Raw genomic sequence first — 23,733 nt, 5'->3', positions numbered from 1 at the left:
CCGGCCCCGCGTTTCCCGCGGCGGGGCGGGGAGCGGAGCGCAGCCACTTCCCCTTTCTGGCCGGGACGGGGGCGGCAGGAAGGAGAGGCGGCATCATGTGGTGCCGGGGGCGGGCCCTGGGCGCTCCCAGCCCGGGCCGCCGCTCTCTTCCGCCGGGAGCGGCCGGCACCGCCCGGCACAGCCCGGCACCCGCGGGACTGCGGCCCGGAGCTGCCCTCGCTCCAGCATCCCGCTCTTATCTCCGCCCGAGCCGAAGGCTGGAGGAAAGTCAAGGAAAACATTTCTTGTGACGCTGATGAAGCCCTGGCACAGGTTGTCCAGAGAAGCTGCCCCATCCCTGGAAGTGTTCATGGCTAGGTTGGATGGTGCTTGGAGCAACCTGGGATAGTGGAAGGTGCTCCTGCCCATGGCAGGGGGTGGATGAGATGGTCCTTAAGGTCCCTTCCAGCACAAACCATTGTACCAGCCTATGAAGGAGTGCTAGAAATTTGAAGAGTGGGAGACGTCCGTGTGTGGTCTTACCAAGTCTGTTTGGCGAACCAGTCTTTTAGCAAGTCTGAACAGCCTCTTACCAAGACTGTTTCTGAACCAGTCTTCCAGGAAAGCTGCTAAGCAAAGAGTGAAGGGAGTGCCAATGTGGACCCCGCCGTGGAGGAAAAGAAAAACCCCTGATTTTCAAACACATGAAGTAATTTTAAATTCTGGTGTCCCAGCAGCAGGTGCAAGGCTGGGAAGAGGGAACCCCCAAATCCTCCCTGATGGAGGCCTCTGTTCCTGTTGCACCCCTGCACTGCCTGCCTAAGGAAGAATCACCGGGTGCAGCCCCAATCTCCTCAGTTGCACTTTGTAGCTCTTATATCCTCTCTCACGAATAACATTTTAGCACTATCATCCTGGCTCAGTCAGTTGGAGCCTTGTCCTCCTCAGCCCATAGAAGAGTTCAACATCTGCTGAGTACAGCAGTGCCTCAGGTAAAAGAAAACACGCTGAACACCTACAAAGAGCAAATAATTCATATTCATTTGTACAACATAACAGGACTGGAGTTTATTGCCATCAAAAGTCTAAACTTCTTGCTTTCCTCATTGTGAGCATGATAAAAAGTGACAGGACAAATAATGATCTTTCAAGCCTTAAATAAAAGTTAAAAATACCCCATACATATTTACTGAGGGGCTGATTTAGTTTAACAGGAATCCCAAAAGAAAAACATTTCCACAATAAGCAGAGAAAACCCAAACAAATACAAACTCCACATTACTTTTATTGTTTCTTACTGACTTATCTCAGAGCTTTTGTACTACAGACCTGATCAAAGCAAAACTGGAGATGAGTTAATAAGTTTCCAAACTCCAGTAAATAGGGCAATAAACTAAAAGAGTGGTTTATGAGTACTTCGATCAGTAATTAACTAAGAGAAAAGGAGGTTTGATTTTCTCTACATGGTTGCATAACCTCACAACATCACACAAGCAGTGAAGCATAAGTTATATTTAAGATACTAGAATTTTTTTTTACCATATGATCAATTTTGCCTTCCTAGGGACTGTATAACCTCACAGCATCACACAAGCAGTGAAGGATAAGTTATATTTAAGATACTAGATTTTTTTTTACCATATGATCAATTTTGCCTTCCTAGGGACTGTATAACCTCACAACAACACACAAGCAATGAAGCATAAGTTATCTTTAAGATACTAATTTTTTTTACCAAATGATCAATTTTTTTTTTTTCTTATGGACTGTATAACCTCACAACATCACACATGCAGCAAAGAATAAGTTATCTTTAAGATACTAGAATTTTTTTACCAAAAAAATTCCTAGGGACTGTATAACCTCACAACATCACACAAGCAGTGAAGGACAAGTTATCTTTAAGATACTAGATTTTTTTTTTACATATGATCAATTTTGGCTTCCTAGGGACTGGCTGTGCAGCACTTCTTGTTGTCGGAAATCGCAAAGCCAGTCCATAGGAGCGACTCAGAGTCAGGGGCACTCATCCCTCACCCCAAAGGCTCTTCCCCCTTTGGGAGGGCTGTTGTTTCGCAGCTGTTCCGTGCCCCTTTGGGCTGCCCAAGGTGAGGTCTCCTCCCGCCGCCCTGACTCAGCACAGCTCCGCTCCCAGGCACTGAGTCACGGCTGCCGGCGGAAGCGGCGGCGCTGCTGTCTGGCCCTAATTCCCAACACGATCGGAGTCAAGCAGTCTAGACAGCCCCAGAGCCGAGGCACAGCTCCCTATATGGCAGCACAGCCCCCAGCCTCCACGTGGGAAAAGAAAATGAAGTGTACAGGCTTGGGATGCACTTCTAATCAAAGCCAGTCTTACTGGAAATGAAGGAAAGTGCTTTCTGTTGCAGGAGAGGTTGTGTGATTGATTCTGTTGCTTGCATCGAGCTGCCCTTCCTGACAGAATCCTGGACAGAAGAGTGAAAGTCAAACCCAGACTTTGCTCTTTATGTAGAGCAGCAAACAGCCTTCCAGTGAGGATGTGATTTTCTTTCCTAGTTGGTTCAGTTCTCAGCATGACTAACAAATAGATAAGGAGCAGCCAATGAGATCATAGTGCAGAATGTAAACAAGTTAATTATGTGTTTCCATATTTGCTTGTTAGCTGTAGCTTTCAGTTCTCAGGCTAAGATAATCCAGTGGTGAAAACCAACAACTGAGAAGTGGGCAGGGCCTGGATTCCTTCTAAGCCAAACTTTTTGCCTGTATTCAAAACAGAATGCAATTCTTTTGGAATTGATTGGAGACTAAAGACTCCAACTCTATCCAACAGATCCAACTCATATTTCTCTTACAAGTTACTGGTCTTGTTAGTTCTTATTCACACAACAAGCTGTTAACACAGCTGAATTAAACTTTACAAGATGCAAAGCACTTTTGGTAGGCAGGTATTATTTTTTGCTATTCCAGAGTGTCCAGCCTGTAACACAGAGAATTTCAGAATGTTTGCCTTGGAGTCTCCACCTCAGGACATGAAAGGCAGCAGGAAGAAATGGACAAAGTGCCACAATTCAGTAGAAACTGCAAACGGGCAAACCACTGTGGTTCTACTTTCAAAGGGCCAGCAAGGGGTCCTGTATGTAAGCAATAAACTTCAGCTTCTAAGTGGATTCAGTGCTTTACAGTACCAGCAGAATGAATTTCTGGAGCAAAGAAAGGATCACTATTCATTTGTTTATGGAGATGACTATTAGTGTTCCAGAAAAGCCTTCATCAAAGTGAGAGTTTTAGTAAATATTTTGCTCTCCTGCCATGCAGACATTTGGACTTCCAAGAGGCTTAGCTGCTCTGAACAGACCTTTCAAGAAGTAACTCAGTTTCTAACAAGGCAGTAGAAAACAAAGTAAAAGATGGACTTCACATATTTGTTTGCTTTGGTCCGTTTTTGCCTTTTTATTTTGATTTTGTTTAATAGTACTATCTTTGACATTCATTGGGAAAAATCAAACATTATATCTGAAAAGTGTGGAAGCATTAAGTGGTGAAACAAGAGAAAATCACTAGAGACCTTTAGGCTTGATTTGCTCTATGAGCAATTCACATCAGCCAAATCTCATTCTGTTAGCAAAAGCTGTCCTTAGCCCGGGGCTATGGGGCAATGTTTTCACAACAAGGGTATGGCTACATTTGTTGAAGCAGCTCCTAGCACAGAGTCTGAGATCTGCCAGATCAAAAGGAAGTGAGCTGTACCAGGTTTGTGTCTGATTTGCTCAATACTGATAGCTGTGTTACTCCAGCCTTAGTCAAAGTCTTTCTGCAATACCCTTTTTTTGTTTTAAAGAGTGCTCATTACTCACCAGACTTTTTTTTTAACATTAGGATTTCATAGCACTAAATTCAGGGACAGCACTGCTTGATTTACCCAAGGATTCATATTTCTTCAGTCTGACAAAATTGGTCATTATAAATCACATGTGACTCAGTTTTTGCTTCACAAAGCACTTCAGCAGATTACCAAACAAATAAATCCAGATGCTGCTCAGTAACACCCCCAAAGACTTAGATATTTTTAAAAGATATTTTTAAAGAGTACTTCCTCCCTAGGAAAAAAAAAAAAAAAAAAAAAAAAACCTTTGACAGGAAATAATGCAATAAGGGAGAAATGGATCAGGAAAAAACCCAAACAACAAGCTCCACAATATTCTCTGCACCATCTCCCTGAAAATGTTTTCATAATATGTGTGCATATAGAAGATGTAACAGAGACAAAAAGCTAAATACCACCCTGCTCTGTTAAGGAAGAGGGTGTGGGAACACACCAGCCCAGAGGGAAGTCACCACACCTATCCCAGAAGGAGTGCAGTGCTCTTGGGTAATCCCAGTGATGGAGCTCCCAGGACAGAGCCATGGAGACATGAGGCTCTTGGGGCTTCTGGTAGGAAAGGTCTCAGGAAAGCTTTTGAGAAGGGAATGGGGAGAATTTGTTAATCTAGAGAACATGATGGAACTGGCTTTGTGCTCCTAGAGTGGGAAAAGAGATGAAGCATTGAAATCAACAGGCTGTGCCCTTGTCTCCCATGGAATATTGTATTGTGAATGAAAGTTCTCTACATCTGCTTCTCCATTCCCACTGAAACGTCTGACCTGGCACAGCAGCTGTGCAGCCCATGAGATGGAAAGCTCCAGCTCCCATGTGAGTTACTCCTGCACTGATTGCTCCTTTACAGGCCAATTCCATCACACAGAACTGCACCTGGAGCTGCAGTTCTTCCTGATCCACTCTTCTGCCTGTATCCAGCAAAGCTTGGAAACACACAACAGTCACAATGAATACTGGAGTGCTAACAGTACACTTGATTAAACAAAGAACCATCCCTCCCATCTCTTCATCACTCTCTCCTCCACTTCTTGCTCCCTTTCCTGGAAGGAAGGTCCATTGCTTGCTGGATGCCATGAATTTTAACTCTGCCTTTTTACATTCACAAGGACCCTCTAGAACATGTTGCTTTTATGCAGTTCCCTGAAGGTGAGGAAGAGATTTATTTATTCTACCATCATCTTAGTATCTTCCTTTTTCTTCTTTTGCCTGCCACTGTTTTCATACTATTTTAGGTACTGTCATTTCTGCTGAGTCCATCATCCATGGCAAGTGTGCACCCAGTTTTTATTTAGAAAGTGGAAGAAATTCTTGTGGAACACTATTCTGCTGGGACAGAGTGAAACAGAGCACTTCCCCTCACACAGGCTCTATAGGCACAGAAGATGGGTCACTTTCTAGTTTATTTCCATTTATGGACAATTTCCAGATGACAAGAGGCATTTCCTAGGTTTCTTACTTTCTTGACTGCTTCTGCTTATACAGAAATACCAGAGACCACTGCTTCCTGTTGTATCCCTGAGATATTGTTATCCCTGTCTTTAGTGCAAATCATCTCCTATTTAGTACAATAGACAGCTTCTTATGTACAACTTTGGAATCTTTCCCCCAAACTTTCTAGTTTTTTTTCTATTTTTTTTCTGTTAATTTGCTGATTTTTTTCTATGATATTTTTCATCATGCATTTTCAAAGGAATCTAGCAAGGCTCAGACTCACAGAGCAGTTGTGCTGGTTTTTTAACTGATCATTCCAGGCACATAATGCCACATCTGCCTTGAAGCATCTGTCCTCCAGTGCTCCTGTATTACAGTAATGCTTCCACATTCCTGCTGAAGGATTTGGAACAAAAGCAAGTTGAAAACTTTCAAATTCCCTGGGAAAGGAATATTCTTCAGGCTGCTCTGTGCTTAGTAACAAGCTCAGACTTTAAATGTGTTGAAGACTTAGATAACAAAATAATAACAGGATGCAGAGCAAGTAGGATTGAAAGGCAGTGGAGGAATAGAGATGAGTATCCAATACTCTGAATATTCTTTTACTCAAATACAAAAGCACTAAAAGATGGTAATGACATAAACTGACACTGAGAGAGATATTTCCTTCCCCTTGTCTCTCAAGAAGCATTTCAAGTGTTTGAGCCCAGGCATTCTCCACATTGACACGCCAGCTCAGCCATAAGCTCCAGCCTCTTGCCTTCAGAAGATGCCTTACCACCTTCTAGCATGCCCCAAACTTCCTCCCTCTTCCCTAAGCAGAAATGCTCCTTTCTCCCCAAAGAACCCCAAATCCCCCTCACCTTGAAGCCATGATCTTTTGATCCACTGTGTCCAAGGAATACTGTCCTGTCTGCCATTAATATTAAACCAAAGCATGTCCTTTTCTATAAAACACTGTACATTGGTGACCATGCCATTGCTGAGTAATATAACAAAAATTTCCCTCATGGAATAAAACTAAACATAGACCAAGACATAATCAGAACCTTTATCCATTCTAAAAGAGGGTTTGGCCAGGGCAGTGAGGGCTGGGGGTGTTTGGTTTGTTTTCAAATTTGTACTATTTGCTTCTAGGCCATCGGCCTGCCAGGGGTCACTCCAGTAGAGTCCCAGCTGGGCACTGCTGGTCAAAGAACTATTTTTGCATCTATCAAACAGGAGTTAATGCTGACAACAGTTATCAGTGCTGGAAACTACAGACACTTCCATGCCCTGAATAAAGAGCACATTTAAGCTTTTCCCTTTTTGCCCTCTTGGGGGAAGATTCCTCATTCCACTGGTCCTGGCTGCCCATACATACAAAGAATGGGCAATTATTCATGTACAGCAACTGCTGTGCAGAGCTGGAACTTGGTATTTCTGTGTGGAAGGCACTGTGTGGGAACTGCCATGTACAGAATACAGACTTCCATTGACAAGAAATGACTGAAGAGCTCATGGTGTAGGGCTGACAGTGCTGACCAAGAGCAGCTCTGCCATCTCCCAGGTGCTTGTTCAAGGAAATAGCTCACATCAGTGAGACCCTTACAGTTTATAGTTCCCTCTAATTTTGACTTCAGTCTGTCAAGCATTCAAAGAAATAATTTTTGTTCTATTCCTTCTGACCAGCTTTCCTAATCCTCCTTGTCTCCATTTGATAACCAAACCCCTGGAGTGTTTGGAGTCACCCTAGGGAAGCACACTGCTGAGGACACCATGCCTTGCTCCAGGCCTGTGCAGGGAGCCACAGGGAGAAGGCAGCAGCTGCCTCCACAAGGACTGCTGGGCTAGCTGGTATAGATTCTTCCCCTGTGTTTATACTCAGCAGAGGGAGAAGACAACAAAAGGAAGTGATGAAGAATGAAGATTAAAGGTTTCTTACCTAGAAACTTGGCTGTCACCTGATTTTAAGGAGGCATTATGTTGCAACTATGGAATCTTTGAAGAGGAAGTCAATTTTTTTCTGAAGCAGTCTACTGCTGCCAAATGAAAGAACTAAAGTACCTGTCATGTCAGAGATCACTAAGACTGATGGAAAAGTGACCAAACTACCACGTCCTCTTTGATCCCATCTCTGCCTGCCTTGTGTTCAGAGCACAAGAAGGGAAACCTAGGGAATGAAACAAAAGTGGAGGTGGAACATGAAGAGGACAAGAATTCTCCTAGAAGAGGAATCCTGCCAAAAAGTATGGTAGAGGACTGAGAAATAAAAGTTACAAGCTGATTTCCTGCAGGAGATGTGCTACATCCATACTATGTGCTGATAGACAGTTTCATTCAAGCACAGGCCCAAGGATTCAGCTTCCATAGAACATTTCCCTAATGGCTGATGGTACAGAGAACATTGTTTTGCCTTGGGAACCTTCTCTAGTAATTTTTGCTTATCTCTTTCCTTCAGGATTGCTTCTGCTTTTTTCCTTCTCTGAAGGAAAGCTGTGATGTTTTCTTTTCTATGGTTTCTTTCTTTAATTTAGGAGTCTGTCACATTTCTGAAGTCTGATGGGGTAACTCAGGGAATGCCTCTAAGTTTCAAGTCAGCCTCGCTCAAATTTAGGTCCAAATGTATTACAACACGACATTTTCAACCACAAGTGTAAGATAAAAATATTTCCTCCAAGGTCTCTTTCCCTAAACACAGATGAGATGCTGCTGCTGCTATTTTATGATTGAAAGAACTGATTATTTTTGGCATTCATTTCAATAGTGTGCTATGAAGGAGCCTATTGTGGTCACATATTAGGGCTCTAACATCATAAATGAATAAAACATCTTGGCCTTATTGCTAACACCAGCAACAGCTGCTCTCTGTAGAAAGACAGAGCATCCATTGAAAGGAAGAAGTAAGTGTGACAGGCAAAGCCAAGGTCACTTCCAAGCCTGCAATAGCAGTGTGGGGGAAAAAGAAAAGGGTCATGTGCTCTTATCACAGTAAAAGCACTTCAGGTGATCACAGCTCTGAAAAATACACCTAACCAGAAGCAAAGACTTCATTCATGAAACATTTGCTTCACAAAAGATTCTGCTTATTAGATGCCCATTTAGAGCAGAAAATCAAGTATGTCAAGAGAAAGCTTCTAATTTTGAAAAAAAACCCCTGTTTCTAGCACTGAAGTGCATCAAGATATTATGTTTTTCATAAGTGAAATACATCAGCTTCTCTTTGTACACCACCCTTCTCTATTTGGCATTAAGTCAAAGCAAAGCACAGATTATGACTTCCTGGAATAACCCAAGCTAGCAGGAGTCATGTTCCAAACAAGATGTAAGAGCTGTGGAACTCCTGAGTTTCCAAAAGTTGGTTAGGAAGTGGAGGGATTCAAGGGAGCAAGAGGGAAAGTGCTCTGAAGAGAGAGGCCCCACAGGCTCCATCTAGCAGAGGAAATGTTCCAGATTAGGAATTGCTGGAAGCTCTGTAAAAGAAGTGTTCCTGAGCAGGGCACAGGCCTGTCCTTCTGCCACCTCTTTGTTCCTCAGGTGTCTCGTTTTGGGAGTGTCATTGACAGTCCCTTGGTCTGATGCAGCACAGCTGCTGTCACATGGGTTTTTGCAGCTCCTCTGGCCTTCCCACATCTCGTTTTTTCCAATTCTCTTCCAATTCTTATTCATATTATTCAGGAGGTAATTGCACCTGAGACACTTCAGGTGAATATGTATGTGATATTTGCATATGAGAACAATCCCTTCCTCTCAGCTTAGGGCTGTAATAAATTCACTGTGAGGAAAACAAAGGCCCAACCTTGTAAGATATTTAGTTTAGCTGCTTAAAAACATTGCAGTTTTAGTAGGTTTTTACAAAGCAGCACATGGAACAGGGATAACAACTGATGTTTATGAAATCTCCAAGCATGTTATTTGCAAGATATATAAGCTTACCAAAATTAAGCCTGCATTACTTACTATATTCAGGTAATTTTAAAAGGGGCATTAGCATTGCAAAAGAATTAGAATTTAGCATTCAGAATGTCTTGAATTCAGTATTCAGAACACAGTTTTTGACAGCTGTTATTCCCCATCCAACTACGCTGTGAAAGAAAACACTAATAAAAACATACTGATTTGAATGTGTACATTCTTTCTGTAACCAACATACTAAACAAACACAATCTATTATTAGAATACTAAATTGCCAAGTTAAGTACTACTGCTAGGTCTGAAGTTTTATCAATAATAAAACCTCCTCTTGATAAAAACAATCGGGGCTCACTTTCCATTAAGAAATGGCAACACTTCTATTACAAACAACTCATAGATAATGCAATATTTAAGGTCAGTCTTGGCAGTTAATTCTAAATATTTTTCCAGGCCTTTGTGAACAGTGTTCATTACAAAAAAAAGTAGGGAGCTGTGAGTAACAAAGCAGTGGCAAGCCTAAAATTTAATCACACAGGCTTTAAAAACCTTCCAGAACTTCAAAGAATGTAAAGCTAGCCAGTTTCAGCAGTCCAAGCAGTTTGTGTGTGACTGAAATGGGATTTTAATACACCCCAAAACTGAAAACCAACCAACACTCTACTCCCACAACAGCAAGCACCAGGAAGCAAAGGCATGGGTTTGCTGCAGCACCTCTAACTGGTTTTGTTCACACACAGGGCCAGTACCAAAGGTGATTTCAAGGCAGTGCTACACCAGGCTGCCCCCTCAAGCCACAGCTGCATTTCTCACCTAGTGCTCATGTCAGTTAGGAGCAACACAGGGCGATACAAACACTGGCCTAGGCTGCAAGGATAGAAAGCAAGTTCATTGCAAAGTGTTTCTGACCTGGCTCATGATGCTTTACAGCCTGATCTCAACACAGCAAGAGTCCTGCACTGAGCCTGCCTGATCTTTTAACAGTGAAATACTGCATTTTTGACCCACACAGACTGGGTAGTCACTGAAATGAAGATACCATTATTTTTGCATTGAGATTATAGCTCATTTTTCCAGAAGTGACTCACTGACTTTTATCAAAGTAATTTCAGAGGAATTATCAGTAATTTATCAGAGGAAATGTGCATCAGTAAGAACAACTTAGTGATGTCACATCCAAGTGAACTCCCTTCTGTCACTGCTCATTTCCTGAACATTAATAATTCATCTACCCCAAGCAATGCCTTGGCATTCATTTTCAACTGAGCATTTATTGACTGAAACCCCATTAGCTACAAATGCAAGGTTCTTTAAATGAGAAGATGAAGAACTTTTAGCAGTCCCTATGAAAGCAGAAGGAACATGCAGCAGCAGAGGGTTCCCCACCTTCAGAAGTGTGAGTGCTCCCCTGACAAAGGGCTCCTGAAGAGCAGTCACCCTGCTCTCATGGTGGGAAACCTGGGCAGAGGAAGAGGAAGCCCAGCCAGGAGCCGTGCCAGAATAAGTGGAGAGGAAAAAAGAGTGAAATCCTAACAAGGACAGCCAGCTATTGTTTCCTGCCCATGTGAAGTCATCTGTCAACAGCCACTGCCTAGGAAAATCAGGTTTTCTTTAGCTAGCTTACAGATGTTCAGTGAGTTTCAGGGTTATACAAGGTTACTGTCTGAATGTTTAAATGACACCAGTACAAAGGAGCTGTGCACCACAACCATCCTTTTAGACCCAAAAGGGCACACAGGCACTCTCTGCCTATCCATCAGGGTTTTATTAGCTGAAATTAATGAGGCACCCTGACATTCCTCCACTGTAAAACTCAAGTAAAATGAACAAAATGCTGGCAAAGATTTAAGCTATTTACATCAGTGAAACAGGTAAGTATTATCAAATGAGTATTATAGACAATAAACCAACCCCTAGGACAGAAAACATAGCCATTTTCTTCCTTGATAATGATTAAATTACTTTTATTCCAATTTAAAATATACAACTTTGAAAAATTATGCAACATACATTCAAATGAATTGCATTCTTAAGTGTCCTGATAGCCAGGTATTCTATTGCTGGCCAGTATAATACAGTAATCCATCAACTCTGTTTATTTATGGCCACAGGAGAAAAATCTGCATAAATAAATATTTATATTTGATAGTGCAGCTTTTCCTTAGACACTTACATTAAGAAGTCAATGTAGGCCTCTTTCTCCCAAGCACTGCTTCTTGTTCCTACAGGAAAAAACAAATTCCACAAAGATCCCAAAAAAGGCCAACAATTCTAAGTCTGCTATTTTAGAAATAGCAACAAGAGTCAATTCAGCAGTGCCAGAAATAACCAGTAAAGCTAATATTACCACCCAAAAGCAGTTTGGGAAAACTCACTAACAATGCTGTAACTCTCACTGGTCTGGAAGGAGTGATTTCAGAGCTTTAGAAAAATCAATACAAAGGGTATCATCAGTACAGCAGGAGTATGGCAAGGAGGAGCAGCCTCCTGGAAAAGCACCACTGCTGAGAAATCTTTGTGGCAGACACTCAGTCCACTGGAGAAGGACAGACTGACTTGAATGGAGTGCAGTCTGCAGGGTACAGCACCTGAGGCAACTTACCCCTGTACAACTTCCTGTTATCTAGAGGACACCAAAGGGATGACAGGCATGTTTTGGACTGTAACATCCCTGCTCTGCAGAGCCTGAGGTCTTCACTAATCTACAAAAGACAGTGGGGAGAGAATGAGGCTGAAATAGCAGTCAGTGATGTACAGCAGGTATTACATCAGTTAATGGGTGGGCAGGGAATAAGAACAGCAAGGGAGAAAAGCTGGCTGCTGAATTTTACACTGCATCAAGGGTAGACAAAAAAACTGTAATGGCAGGTAGCCCAAATGTAACTGAAGCCAACACCATCACTTCTGTATCAAGACTGCAGAGAAAAACATCTACCACTCTATTAGGAAATCCAGCTCTTAACAGTTTGGTATGACATCCTTACTTAGCAGAGAAAAATCAACACAGGTATTTTAAAGTTGATGATTTTTATTTACAGATTTATTGGCAAAAGGTGGTGGGAAAGTTTAAAACATTTTAAACAGAGGGCACTGTACTGGTATTGTATGAAATATCAGTTCACAATCTTCAGTATCCAGCTGATCAAATAAAGCTAATCACCACTGAAAGAAGCATAATCTGCATCAGCTCCATTAGAGTACCCTGCCTAAAAACCACTTCAGGCAGTTTCTAAATCAACACAATCACTAATAAAAATGCGGTTTTTTGTGAAGAATGTATACTTGGATTTTTGTACTGTACCTGATGTCAAACTGCCCACTTGCATACTGGCAAAGCAGTTACACTTCCTACTCTTAGTTGGAAGTTTTAATCTCACTGTCTGCAAATTCAGCTGTTGGGTAATTCTGAACTACTCTGAATGTTTTACTGTGAGCATAGCCAAGACTGGAGTAGATGAGATTGAAGGAAAACATTCCTGGTATATCACGTGCCCATCATATTCAGCTGCATAACCATAAACATCTTGTTTAAGAATTCTATTCAAAAAGGAGAAAAAAATGTAGTCAGTTTTCACATAGGTTTAATTCCTCACTGGAGCTTTTTAGTTCATTCTTCTAAATCAAGAGTGTTTAGTTCTTCTTCTAGTTCATCCAAGTCCTCTCCAGTAAAGAGATTTTCATCAACTGGAACTGCATCAATGACTCCATTTTCCAATTCCCCATCTCCATCATTATCTTCATCTAAATCATTTTGCTCGCTGTTGTTTATATCACCACCAGAAGCTTCATTTAATTTATTATCTGAAAACAAACATAATTCTTAGGCATTTCAGTGTCACAAGTTCCTCAATCACCAACTGAATTCACAATCCTACTAAACATGCTTTTGATTTTTGAAACTATGAAGAAGCTACTTTATTTGAAATTCACACAGATTTATATTGGCCAAATTGCATGTACCTGGTTAATATGCAAGGCTGGATAATCAACTATGAAAACAGGCTGGACAAAATAACAACTCACCATCTTTTTCTACTGAAGTGTATGTGCTGAATCTCTCTGGACTAGCCACTGTAATACCAGTCTCCTCTACTGCCTTGGGGACATACAGGTTCAAATCTACATCATTTATGCACACAGGGTCTTCTGTCTGGAAAATAAACCAAGATGCTCTGCATTAATCACTTTTCCACAAAAATCCTCACTTCTGCAAGATGTCTACAACATTTGTCACCTTCAACATGAACCTTCCAATAAAATATACTCTGTGGCAGTATTAAAAACCAAGCCTCATAATTTCATTGTAAGGGCTTTCAAACTGACATTTTTCAAACTTGAATGCAACTAAAACATTCCTTGATTTAATCCTGTTTCCTTTACCTCATCATCATCTCCTGCTCCTTGGACATAACGGGTGTCATCTGCTTCTTCATCGTCCGCATCAACCAACTCTGGCCGGAACTCAAACACTTCACGTCCACTGATCTATTCACAGCAAAAAAACCTTCAGTTAGCACCTCATGCAATTCATACTGCTTACAAAAAAACACACACAAACCAACCACAAAAGAAGGAAACAAAAATGACACGCAATAATAATAAGCAAAACAAGTTCAGGCCAGCTACCTCTTCACAAAACTTTATCTATTTGCTCTTCTTACACTAAGAATTGGACTGTAAAACTTACCACCAATGCTTTGCCAGCTTTAAAATCTGCTTTCCTCCTCTCCATATCTTGCTCAGCCTTATCAATTTTTTCTTGTCTTTTTCTTCTCTTCCACGCAATAAAACACTCTAGAGTAATTTTGGTAACATTTGGTCCTAAGGCAGCACGCTGTCCAGAGAAGAGACTGATTAATGCCAGAAACTCTTTCCAAAGGCTATTAACAAATTGGATATTTAATTACTCTTTCTAGAAGCTAATTGAAAACATTTCTTTCCAAGTCCCTCTTGAGACTCTTACACTGTTAAACATGCATCACTTTTTAAACATTTGACTCAACATGGGATTTTCCAGTTAGTGAGATGAGTTGGAATGAAAATCAATAGGAAAACTGGAGGAGAAAATAAAGGAAAGACAAGAGCTCAGCCCTGCCAAGCAATGGTGACAGAAAGAAGCAGAGCAGCAACACCTTCAGAAGGCCTTGTGCTCTTGGTGCTGCTCCCTCATTAGAGAGTTAAGGGACAACTAAGGAGACACTGGTGGGGATGAGAAAAGCCACAGAAGCAGTTGTAATGGATAAATGAGAAATAGCAGTTAAGAAATAGAAGCCTCCTAAAAAAGGGTAAGCAACAGCTGCACTAAGTATGCAGCTCTAGTTAATTCTATTCACTAAGTAATAGTTTCTAAACAAAACCATGAATCAATGCTATGCATCCTTTGCCCCAGCTCATTCAGCTCTAAAAACATCTAAAAGTTTTTTAGCATAAATCTGCAATTTTTTACGTGGCTCTTTAGAGTAATGAAAACAACTACCACCAAAAAATACATAACAACTTTACCTCTTTTTCTATGAGATCTTCTAACGAAATTTCATCTTGCTTTTCTTCCTTCTTTTTGTCTTTCTTTAATACAAAGCCTGGAGGGAGGGCATGGCGATACATACAGTTGTCTCCTCCACCTGGACAGACCCAAAACCATCCATATTTGTTGTTTTCAATAGCATCAAGGAAGTATTTGCAGACCTGTATAAAAACAGTGGTTGTTAGCACTGTGTCCTCTTTCCATCCCCAGCATTTTGCACCCCATGTCAGAAGTTCAGTCAGTCCAAGCCAACTGTGCTCAGAGCAGAAGGAAGGTGTGAAATGCATTGCTACTAAAAACAGCAAACAAAGTAATGCAACTGAGTATCTAAAACTCATGTGGTCAACAGCTTTATCCCTCAATATGATCCCAATTAAAAGAGACAAGATGGCAGAAGACTGGCAACTCTGCACTTCTGTAAAACCAACAGCACATCTCTTTCTGCTCATCAACATTCCTGCAGTTTTAAACAAAATCAATTGCATCTGCCTCACATGTTGTTAAATCTTCCAGCTCTGGATCCTGAGCCATCCAGGATGCCATCCTAGGACCTTTAATAGCAATTCATAGTTTATATTTAGCCACAGTAATGCTTAACTTTTGCAAACTTAGGCTGTACCAATAGACTATTTAACTACTTGGTATTAAAAATGAGGTGAAATAGTCCCAAAGAATGAAAAAGGGATTATGCCACTATGCCATTTAATGCAGAACTAAAAAATATTGGTGAACTTAAGAGCCCAGGAATTACAAATTACTCTCAATTCATAAATCAGGTGAAAATTTAAAATCTTATAATGCTTGTATGTCATCCAGTACATAAATAAGTCAATACATCCAGTACATAAATAAGTCAATACATATCTCAGTCACTGCATTAACAGATTTCACTGATCACAATACTTGCATTTTCTAAGCAATTAGGATGTATTATACTGCTGAAACCTTGAGCATTTCTATACAGCACTTCACCTACTATCCATTTGTAATGTACATGAGAAAACTTTTTATGGACTGAAGAGTGCTGTTGGGTTGTGGTTTTCTTTTTTTAATTTTTAAAGATACTACAAGAAATACTATCAGGCCAGCCATCTACTCAGAATATTATTATTATTATTATTATTATTATTATTATTATTATTATTATTATTATTATTATTATTATTATTATTATTATTATTATTAATTATAATTATAAATTATAAATTTAATTTTAATTATAAATTTTTACTCCATTATAAATTATAAATTTTTACATCATGATAAAACACATCTAATGCCAGACTGCACTGCACTGAATTCCTCCTAGTAGAGCTCAATTAAAAAAACAGTAAGTAAAAAAAAAAGAAGACCTACTATTTGGGTTTTGGGTTTTTTCTTTTCTGCCTCACCATGCTTCTTGTTCACCACTTCTTCCAGCTTCTTCTCATCCCAGTTGTCCATTGTATCTAGAAAAAGACAACAGATGGTTTCACAGAAAAATCCAGATACTGAATATTGCCAGCAAGCTGGTTTTCTGCCTAGTAACAGTTGTAACATGCAATTCTTACATTTTAAGTAGCTTATACTAGGGAAAATAAATTTAGGTTCTTAAAACACTGTTTTCAAACTCTCCTATGCCACTCAAAAGACAATTACCTCAAAAGCCCTAGAAATTTTTATTTTGAAATGCATCAAGTGTGAGTTAAACACTCAATAATGTGCCATTCCATCTGTACAGTACTGAGTGTGGACAAGGGAAAAGAAAAAAACAAGACAACTGAACAAAAGAGAAAGTTGGATGGTAATATCCAGAAATATAGCTAATCTAACCGGAGGCTGGAAAGAGATAATACCAAATTATCTGTGTTAAAAGTCAAAAGAAGCTTCCACCAAAAGAAGCAAATCACCAATGACAACATTAGCAGTGAGTCTGTGGGATCCCATCAGATACATTTAGGATGACAGAGGCTAAAATTCAAATAAAGACACTGAAACTAAGGAAATGTGAAAAAAACAAGTTCTATAAAATCTCTAATCCCTGCTAAATAAAAGTAAAATCCAGAATACTTAGCCAACAAGTCATATGGGGAGAGAAAGTCACAGAAAAAATTCCCAAGTACCCCTAAATGTAGAAATGGGCACATCTGGCCAAACACTAGTAGCAGTTCTGGAAGGCCACTCTGGTTGCTCATTGCACTTCCCCTTTTCCCTTCTACAGAACTTAAGAGGGAAACAGCAACTGCAAGAAAGGTCAAATACTGCTCAACTTGCAACTTGTATGACAGAACAACACTGCCATAGTCACTGTTCTTCATAATCATAACAATACAGAAGACATTTAATCTTAAAATTCCAGTTTCAGAATAGCTTAGCAGTAAATTTCTACAATTATTATACCTTTCTCAAGGTCTTCATCTCTAGCATCAATGTAGACACTTCGTTTTTCACACTTCCTTTCCAAGGACAAATCATGAGAAAACTTGCACTTGTCTCCTTTAGTGCACTGGCCTTGCTTGAAGAAAGCACAAACTACAGATTTTGGGTCAGCACCTGAGTGAAGGAAGTTTTTATATTTTAATACAGTTTTTAAGCAAAAGTTATATATTAAAAATTCTGAGACTATAGAAGATAAGTAGAGAATGAAAATACGTTATTTTAAAATTAAAATTTATTTAAAGTGTTCATGGCAAGTACATAATTCGTGTTCTGAACATGCCAAATTTACTTTTACTGCATGGTATTTACATCAAGTACCAGAGCTGCCCATAACTATTTAAAGAAATAAATATGGTGTGCCTGAGCAAATTATTTGTTTGTGTATTACAATACATCAGAGAGATCATTCTGTGCAACTTCTTCCCTATACATGAAGCTATTCTTGCCCCTAGTACACAGCAAAGCAGCTTCTGGATGTCAGCCTTTTCCCAACAGATCAACAACCCCCTACAAATAAATTACAGTAATTTACACACTCACTCCAATCACTTTCCTCCTTTAATAATAGAAAAAAAAAAAAGGCTGATCAGAGACCCCAAAATAAGCAACTGTTGTTCCAGTATGAACTATCCAATCATCCTAACTACAGTTTGAGTAAAAATCATCCTACCAAAGAATCATTTGACCATTAGGAGTTCATTAGCAATGAAAGAAGCAGGTCTAAGTGTATTTATGAGACATGACTAAATCAGAAATACTTTACTTGTAGTATTAATTAAGTTCTCATGGAATATTTTAGGGTTGAGTTTTTCACACGATGCTTCACTTTTGACTGAAAGTGATTATATGTACAGCAACACCTGCTTAAAATGCAACTTAAAAATCTGGGTAATATTAGTTTTCTGAAATAACTCAAAATGAAAAACTGCTGGATTTAGAGAAAACTGATACAGAAAGCTGTGGGTCACAAACAGAACAGTGTCCTTCGTTGCTGATCAGTGCCACAATGAGTAAAGATAGGTTTACTTTAAATATATGAAAATCACACTTCTTTTGTCAAAAATTATTGCCCATAAACTTTAGAAGATAGGTCAGTAAAAACTTGGTAGCATCAAAAAATTTGTTTGTTCAATAACCAACCTCAAGAGAGACCCAAACCAAATGCTACTGCTAATTATGAGGTCAGATACAAGTAACTGGAAAGCGTTTACTGCTCTGATTTGAGTACAAGTCTTCTGTTAAGACAACAGTTATGATCTTATATTCTTTCTCTGGATGTTTTCACACTCCCCTGGGGACACAGGCTATTTTAAATACCATCACAAAACACACAAAAATCATGCCACATATCCAGAAGTATCTAACTGATGAATCAGAACACAGCCAAGTATCTTCAGCTGTGCTGACCGACATCAATGTAGCTTTTGGTATTCTAATGATCTACTGACCCCAGAGGGCTTCCCAAAACAGTGTCAAGTCAGGGCTGACAAAATACTTGGCATGGAGAAGGAAACAGTCACATCTATTTCGTTAAAATAACTGGTGTTTTTGAAGGGTTATTATACCTTAAGTAGCTATATGAATAATAAAACATAAATGAAGAGAAATCTGTTAGTCATACCTTTGCTAATTTTCTGTGCAGCCACCACAGGCTTGAAGAGCTCATTTAATTCTTGTAATTCCTTTTTCTTATCTTCTTTCTTTAATTTCTTCTCACTTTCTGATTGAGCGACCTATGAAGAGAAGAGCAGGATGCCAGGACTCACTACACATGAACTGCAGGTTAAAACAGCCAATAGTTCAAAATCAGTTTACAAGGGCAGGAATGAAGGAACCTGTGATGCCTGCAAGGCTCAGAATTGCTGCTCTTGTGTGTACAGCTGGTGCAGTTTGCTGGTCTGTCCCATAGGAGGGACAGCAAAGTATTTAGCAAAGTAAATCTGCCAGAGAGGAGAGGTGCTGGCAGGTACCTGTAGTCTCACAGTGACCCCTACTGCACCTTCACAGGTAGGAAAAGTCAATGAAAGGCAATGAAACTTCTTTTGCAGTGCAACTACTTCCAGATCTGCACAAAAAAAGCCTCTCAAGTCCCCTACATGGTGCTTTGCTCTGATCTATACAACAGGTGGAAATTCCAGGAAATCTGTCCATAGAAGTTGAAAGTGCTTTTAGAACACTATTTCAACTTGGATCAACTCAACATATCAACATATGAATGCTTCATTGCTTAACTAAGGACCAAAGACAAGAAAATAAGCTCATCCAGGGAAGGAAAACTGCATGTCTAACAAAAATAATACCTTACTCTGCCTCATGCTTCTTTGGATAACCCAGAGCAGGTGTCTATACCAAAGTAGTATGAAAACACATGAAAGAGGACATGGGAGAAACATTCCTGCATCAGATAGGAAAGGAGGATTTAGCAAGGTGGGGCTCCATCTCTTTTTCAAGGTAACAAGGGACAGGATAAGAGGCAATAGTCTCAAGTTACCCCAGACAATGTTTAGATGAGATTTTAGGAAACATTTCAGCACTGAAAGGGTGTGTCAAGCATTGGTGGACTCACCATCCCTAAAAATGTTCAGAATGTGTGGATGTGGCACTTGGGAACATGGCTTAGTGCTGGGTGAGTGGCTGGACTCACTGATCTTAGAGGTCATCTCTGCCCTTAAGGATTCTGTGTTTATTTGACTCTGGTCCTGTGAGACTAACACCACAAACAAGGATGGGGGTACTATTTTCTAAATACAGTGTAATATTAAGAAAGGAGCTTTGTTCTTCTGGTGAACTTGGCAAAACCACACCAAATTGTTTTAGCAGCTTGGCTAGTTTTCCTACTAAAAGTTCACAAATGATATTTTAAATAACACACAGACCCACATATGTCAACTACAGAAAACTGTACTTCAAGAATGCTTTTGTTTCTCTCCAGAGATCTAAAAGCTTGAAGATGAGCTTTTTTAAGCTTGTCTTTAAAAAAACTCAAGAAACCAACAAAAAACAAAAAAAAACCCCCAAAATATAAGAAACAAAAAAAACCAAAGAAACCATAACAAATCAAAAAGGGAGAAAAAAAACCCAAAAAACAAAACCCCCAAAAGACCCACCACCAAAGCTAAGCTAAAACTGACAGCATTTCTATTTTAATCTCATGACATAAGGAAAATTGCTTTAAAAAGTTCTTTCTCAGGGACAATCCTGACTGAAAGCTATTCTACAAGGTAAGAGAGGTATAATCAGGTTTAAAAATTTGATCCTGACATCCAACACTCAAACAGCATTTGAGAAATAACATTATTTTAGGCTGGCTATCGTACATATTTGTATACATGCCATGTACAGATCAAGGGATTTCATACACAAGTTTCAGAAGTGTTTGAATAACACCAGTGCTTCTGAAGTGACATCCAGGAATCTTTTCCACAAATAAAAAATAATTATTAATGACTCAAATACCAACTTTACTTTTCAAGTTGGGCCTGCCATGCTAGCTTCTCCTTGTTATGCAAGAAATGTATCGTGACATCATGAACTGAGCTAATGCAAATGTTATTATTTTACAGGCTTATTCATAGGACAGAAAGCTGTGCAAATATGTAACAGCTAGATTGCCTAGCACTGGAGGAATAAGAGACCTGGATCATTTATATTAAATCAATTCTGACTGAGTATAATGTAAACATTGTATCTCATTTTATTTCATCATACAGAAGAGCCAACTTGCACACAGCAGCTCAGAATTTCAGGTTTTTTGATCAAAGAGTTCACCAAATAGATGGAGACTTGACAGACTTGTGTCCACTTAAAATTGTAATAAATATGTCTGTAGGTATAAGAATGAGAACATATAGATTTATACTTCTATCTCCTTTCAATTCCAGTTTTAGTAAAAACTCTTGTTAATTTTAATTGCTCACTATTTCTCAAATAAGGTGAGAATTAAAGAGAAAAAATAGAAAGAAGGTGCAACTGTACTTGGCTGACAGCCAGTATCTACTATTTCATTTCAGGTTTACCTTACACTGAATTATGCTACTATCAGAATACTGTGGAGACAAATTTGACTAGCTGAGTTTGGATGGGATGCAGGTTTTTTTTTCATAACAAAAGCCAATCAAACAACAAACTAAAAACCAACAAACCCCCATACTCTGTACTACCTTCACACAGGTACAGCTAGACAAGATTTGCACAACAGCTGTTAGCTTGATCTGTGCCACTCACAAGGAACAGCTCAACTGTCTTCTCCCTCAGTTCCTGACCGTGTGTGCACAGAGTGAAAGATGATTTGACTGTGCAGTGGGAAAACATTCCACAACAAACACTTACCTGACGTGGATTCTGCTGACCAAACTTAACCTGGTGAGTCACAGCCTTGATAAACTTCTGCTGCTTTGCACCTTTTTTATTCTTTAGGCCAAATGTTTTGTCCTAAATCAAGAGATAAACACAACCATATTAATTAAAAAAACCCCAAACCACCAAAACAACTGAAACCCCACCCTTGCCACTCCTCTCAGGCTTTCAGTAAAACACCGACTGTTTCCTCAAGCAACACAAGCAATGCAAGAAGCAGTAAGGACAAAATTTAGACTCTCAAATCATCTTCAGAAGTGGCTTTTCAGCATTCCCTGCTGAAGGTGGCCCTTGTGTGAGCTCTTGTTTTTAGCAGCAGAGCCCCTTGTGCCTGGTATCAGTGTGAGAGTGGACACACAGCACTCTCAGGCCCCTCAAGGCAGCAGGACAAGATGGCACTGGAGACCACCCAAGGAACAGCTGGGGAACACAGGACAACTGACAAGCCATAGCTACTGCTGGTTTCTCTTCTATCTACCTGAAATCACTCATTACTTCTATCTTCAACTATTCACACAGGCACCTATATAACAGGCATCACTCTTCTATTACCACATGTGACATGTTACTTTTTATTTTAAGTATTGGGAGCTTTTTCTTCTCCAACTGTACTAATCTGAAGTTAAGTCTTTATCCTACATCAGGTCTGGACAGGTGTATCTACTTCCTAAAATCCACTGCTTGAAGTTTTTATTTACTGCCTAAATCAATTCTTCTTCTATATCTTCAGCTTTATTCTTAAGGAGAAGTTTCTATACCAAACCTATGAAAAAAAATTCACAAAAAAACCCCCAGCTTATTTTCACATGAGTAGCTGAGGCAGAAATTATTTTTTGTAACTGAAATACCTGCCTTAAAAACTTATCCATGCCTTTGATTTGATACCAACATTTTCCTCCTTGAAGGAAAAAGTAACAGATGTTCATCCAGTGAAAATAGCTCAGTGCAAATATGGTTTTGGAAGTCTAACAATCCAAAAGCATATTACAAATTAATTACAAAATAAACAGGTCCAAGTTTCCAGACTCATGCTGGTTTCACTTACAACATGCTCCCTATGTTACTTGGTGCTGACTGGAGAAGTCAAAAACAATTAGTTGGGAAAGAAAATTTATTATTTACACGCTTAATTTCCACTGTAACTACAGCATGGAAAATATAATCCCTGTCTATTTCCCCACTTTCAGCTACATTTCTTTTTAATAAGAAGCAGAATTTTTCCAGGGCATTTGCATTCAGCAGGAACCTCGGGAACTCCAATATCAGGAGAACACAAGACCAACTGCACTAACCTGACCTTTCAAAAAACCACAGAAACAACAACCCACAACCTCAGATTTAAAGGAACACACTCATTACACGGGTATTTTACCTGAGCACCATCCTTCACGCCAGTTAATTCAGGGAGATATTTAAATTTCTGTAACTACCCTGCTTGTACTGTCAGTATAAATTCAGACACGCATAGCATAGACAAACACACACACCCCTCTAGGTTTGAAAAAAACCAAAACCATCTGGTCAAATTACAACAGAACCCACCGCAAATCTGAGTGAGGAACCAAGGAATCACTAAGGTGTGAAGCGATCTCTGGAGAGATCTGGTCCTACCCCAAAAGCACAGACGCACACCCCAGCCAGCCGGACTCTGGGCACACACAGCACACCAGGATGCACACGAGAAAGGGCGAGGGAAAAAGCCAGCACAGCACAGCAGGGCTGTCACATCACGCTCAGGCACAACACAGCTCGGCAATGTCCCGGCCAGAGCTGGCTCCGAGCACAGAGAGGTCCCGGCCCCGTGATCCTTCCTGGGCCGCTTCCCCCGGGAGGCCACAGGGAGCGGCGGGGCCCAGCGAGAGGCCGCGGCCTAGGCCTGCTCACCTCGATGATCTTCTCCTTCTTCTTCTGGTCCGCCTTCTTGCTGCCCCCCGCCGGCTGCTGCTGCTTCTTGGGGGGCATGGCGGGGCGGGGCGGGGCGCTCCCGCGGGGCTCGGGCCGAGCAGGGCCGGGAAGGGCCGGGACGGGCTCGGGCCGCGCCGCCGCCGCGGGGGAGGCGCAACGGGTCCCGCGGGGCACGATGGGAACGCGCCACCCGCCGGCCAATCGCCTCCCGGCAGGCAGCGCGCGCCGCTGGCGTCACGGGGCGGGGCGGAGCGAGACGCGTGACGGGTGGGGTGGGGCGAGACGCGTGACGTGGAGGGAGGGTGCGTGGTGTTCGGGGGCGGGGAGGGTGTGAGGGAACAGGACGGGGCTCTGCTGTCAGAGGCGGGGGTTT

General features: G+C 40.6%; 1 protein-coding gene across 1 annotated transcript; it reads right to left on the bottom strand.

The window, feature by feature from the left end:
* Positions 1-11,104: 11,104 nt before the first annotated feature.
* ZC3H15 (zinc finger CCCH-type containing 15) lies at positions 11,105-23,513 on the bottom strand. The gene is made up of 10 exons (XM_036386987.2): positions 23,340-23,513; positions 21,429-21,530; positions 18,721-18,832; positions 17,061-17,213; positions 16,038-16,129; positions 14,660-14,842; positions 13,845-13,991; positions 13,538-13,642; positions 13,181-13,307; positions 11,105-12,958 (listed from the first exon to the last, which is right to left on the bottom strand). Exons 1-10 carry the CDS (start codon positions 23,415-23,417, stop codon positions 12,765-12,767), a joined length of 1,293 nt encoding a protein of 430 aa, XP_036242880.1. The 5' UTR covers positions 23,418-23,513; the 3' UTR covers positions 11,105-12,764.
* Positions 23,514-23,733: the final 220 nt, after the last annotated feature.

Source organism: Molothrus ater, chromosome 7, assembly GCF_012460135.2.
Source record: "Molothrus ater isolate BHLD 08-10-18 breed brown headed cowbird chromosome 7, BPBGC_Mater_1.1, whole genome shotgun sequence".
NCBI lineage: Eukaryota > Metazoa > Chordata > Aves > Passeriformes > Icteridae > Molothrus > Molothrus ater.
This window is presented reverse-complemented; position numbering and strand designations above follow the sequence as displayed.

What these genes read in the sequence shown, in the direction of transcription:
- ZC3H15 (XM_036386987.2), bottom strand. Translation starts at nt 23,417, where the DNA reads ATGCCCCCCAAGAAGCAGCAGCAGCCGGCGGGGGGCAGCAAGAAGGCG. An exon ending in TGCACAGAAAATTAGCAAAG is followed by an intron (nt 17,214 to 18,720) that starts GTATGACTAACA and finishes TCCTTCACTCAG; the next exon opens with GTGCTGACCCAAAATCTGTA. An exon ending in AAAAACCCAAAACCCAAATA is followed by an intron (nt 14,843 to 16,037) that starts GTAGGTCTTCTT and finishes GTTTTTATACAG; the next exon opens with GTCTGCAAATACTTCCTTGA.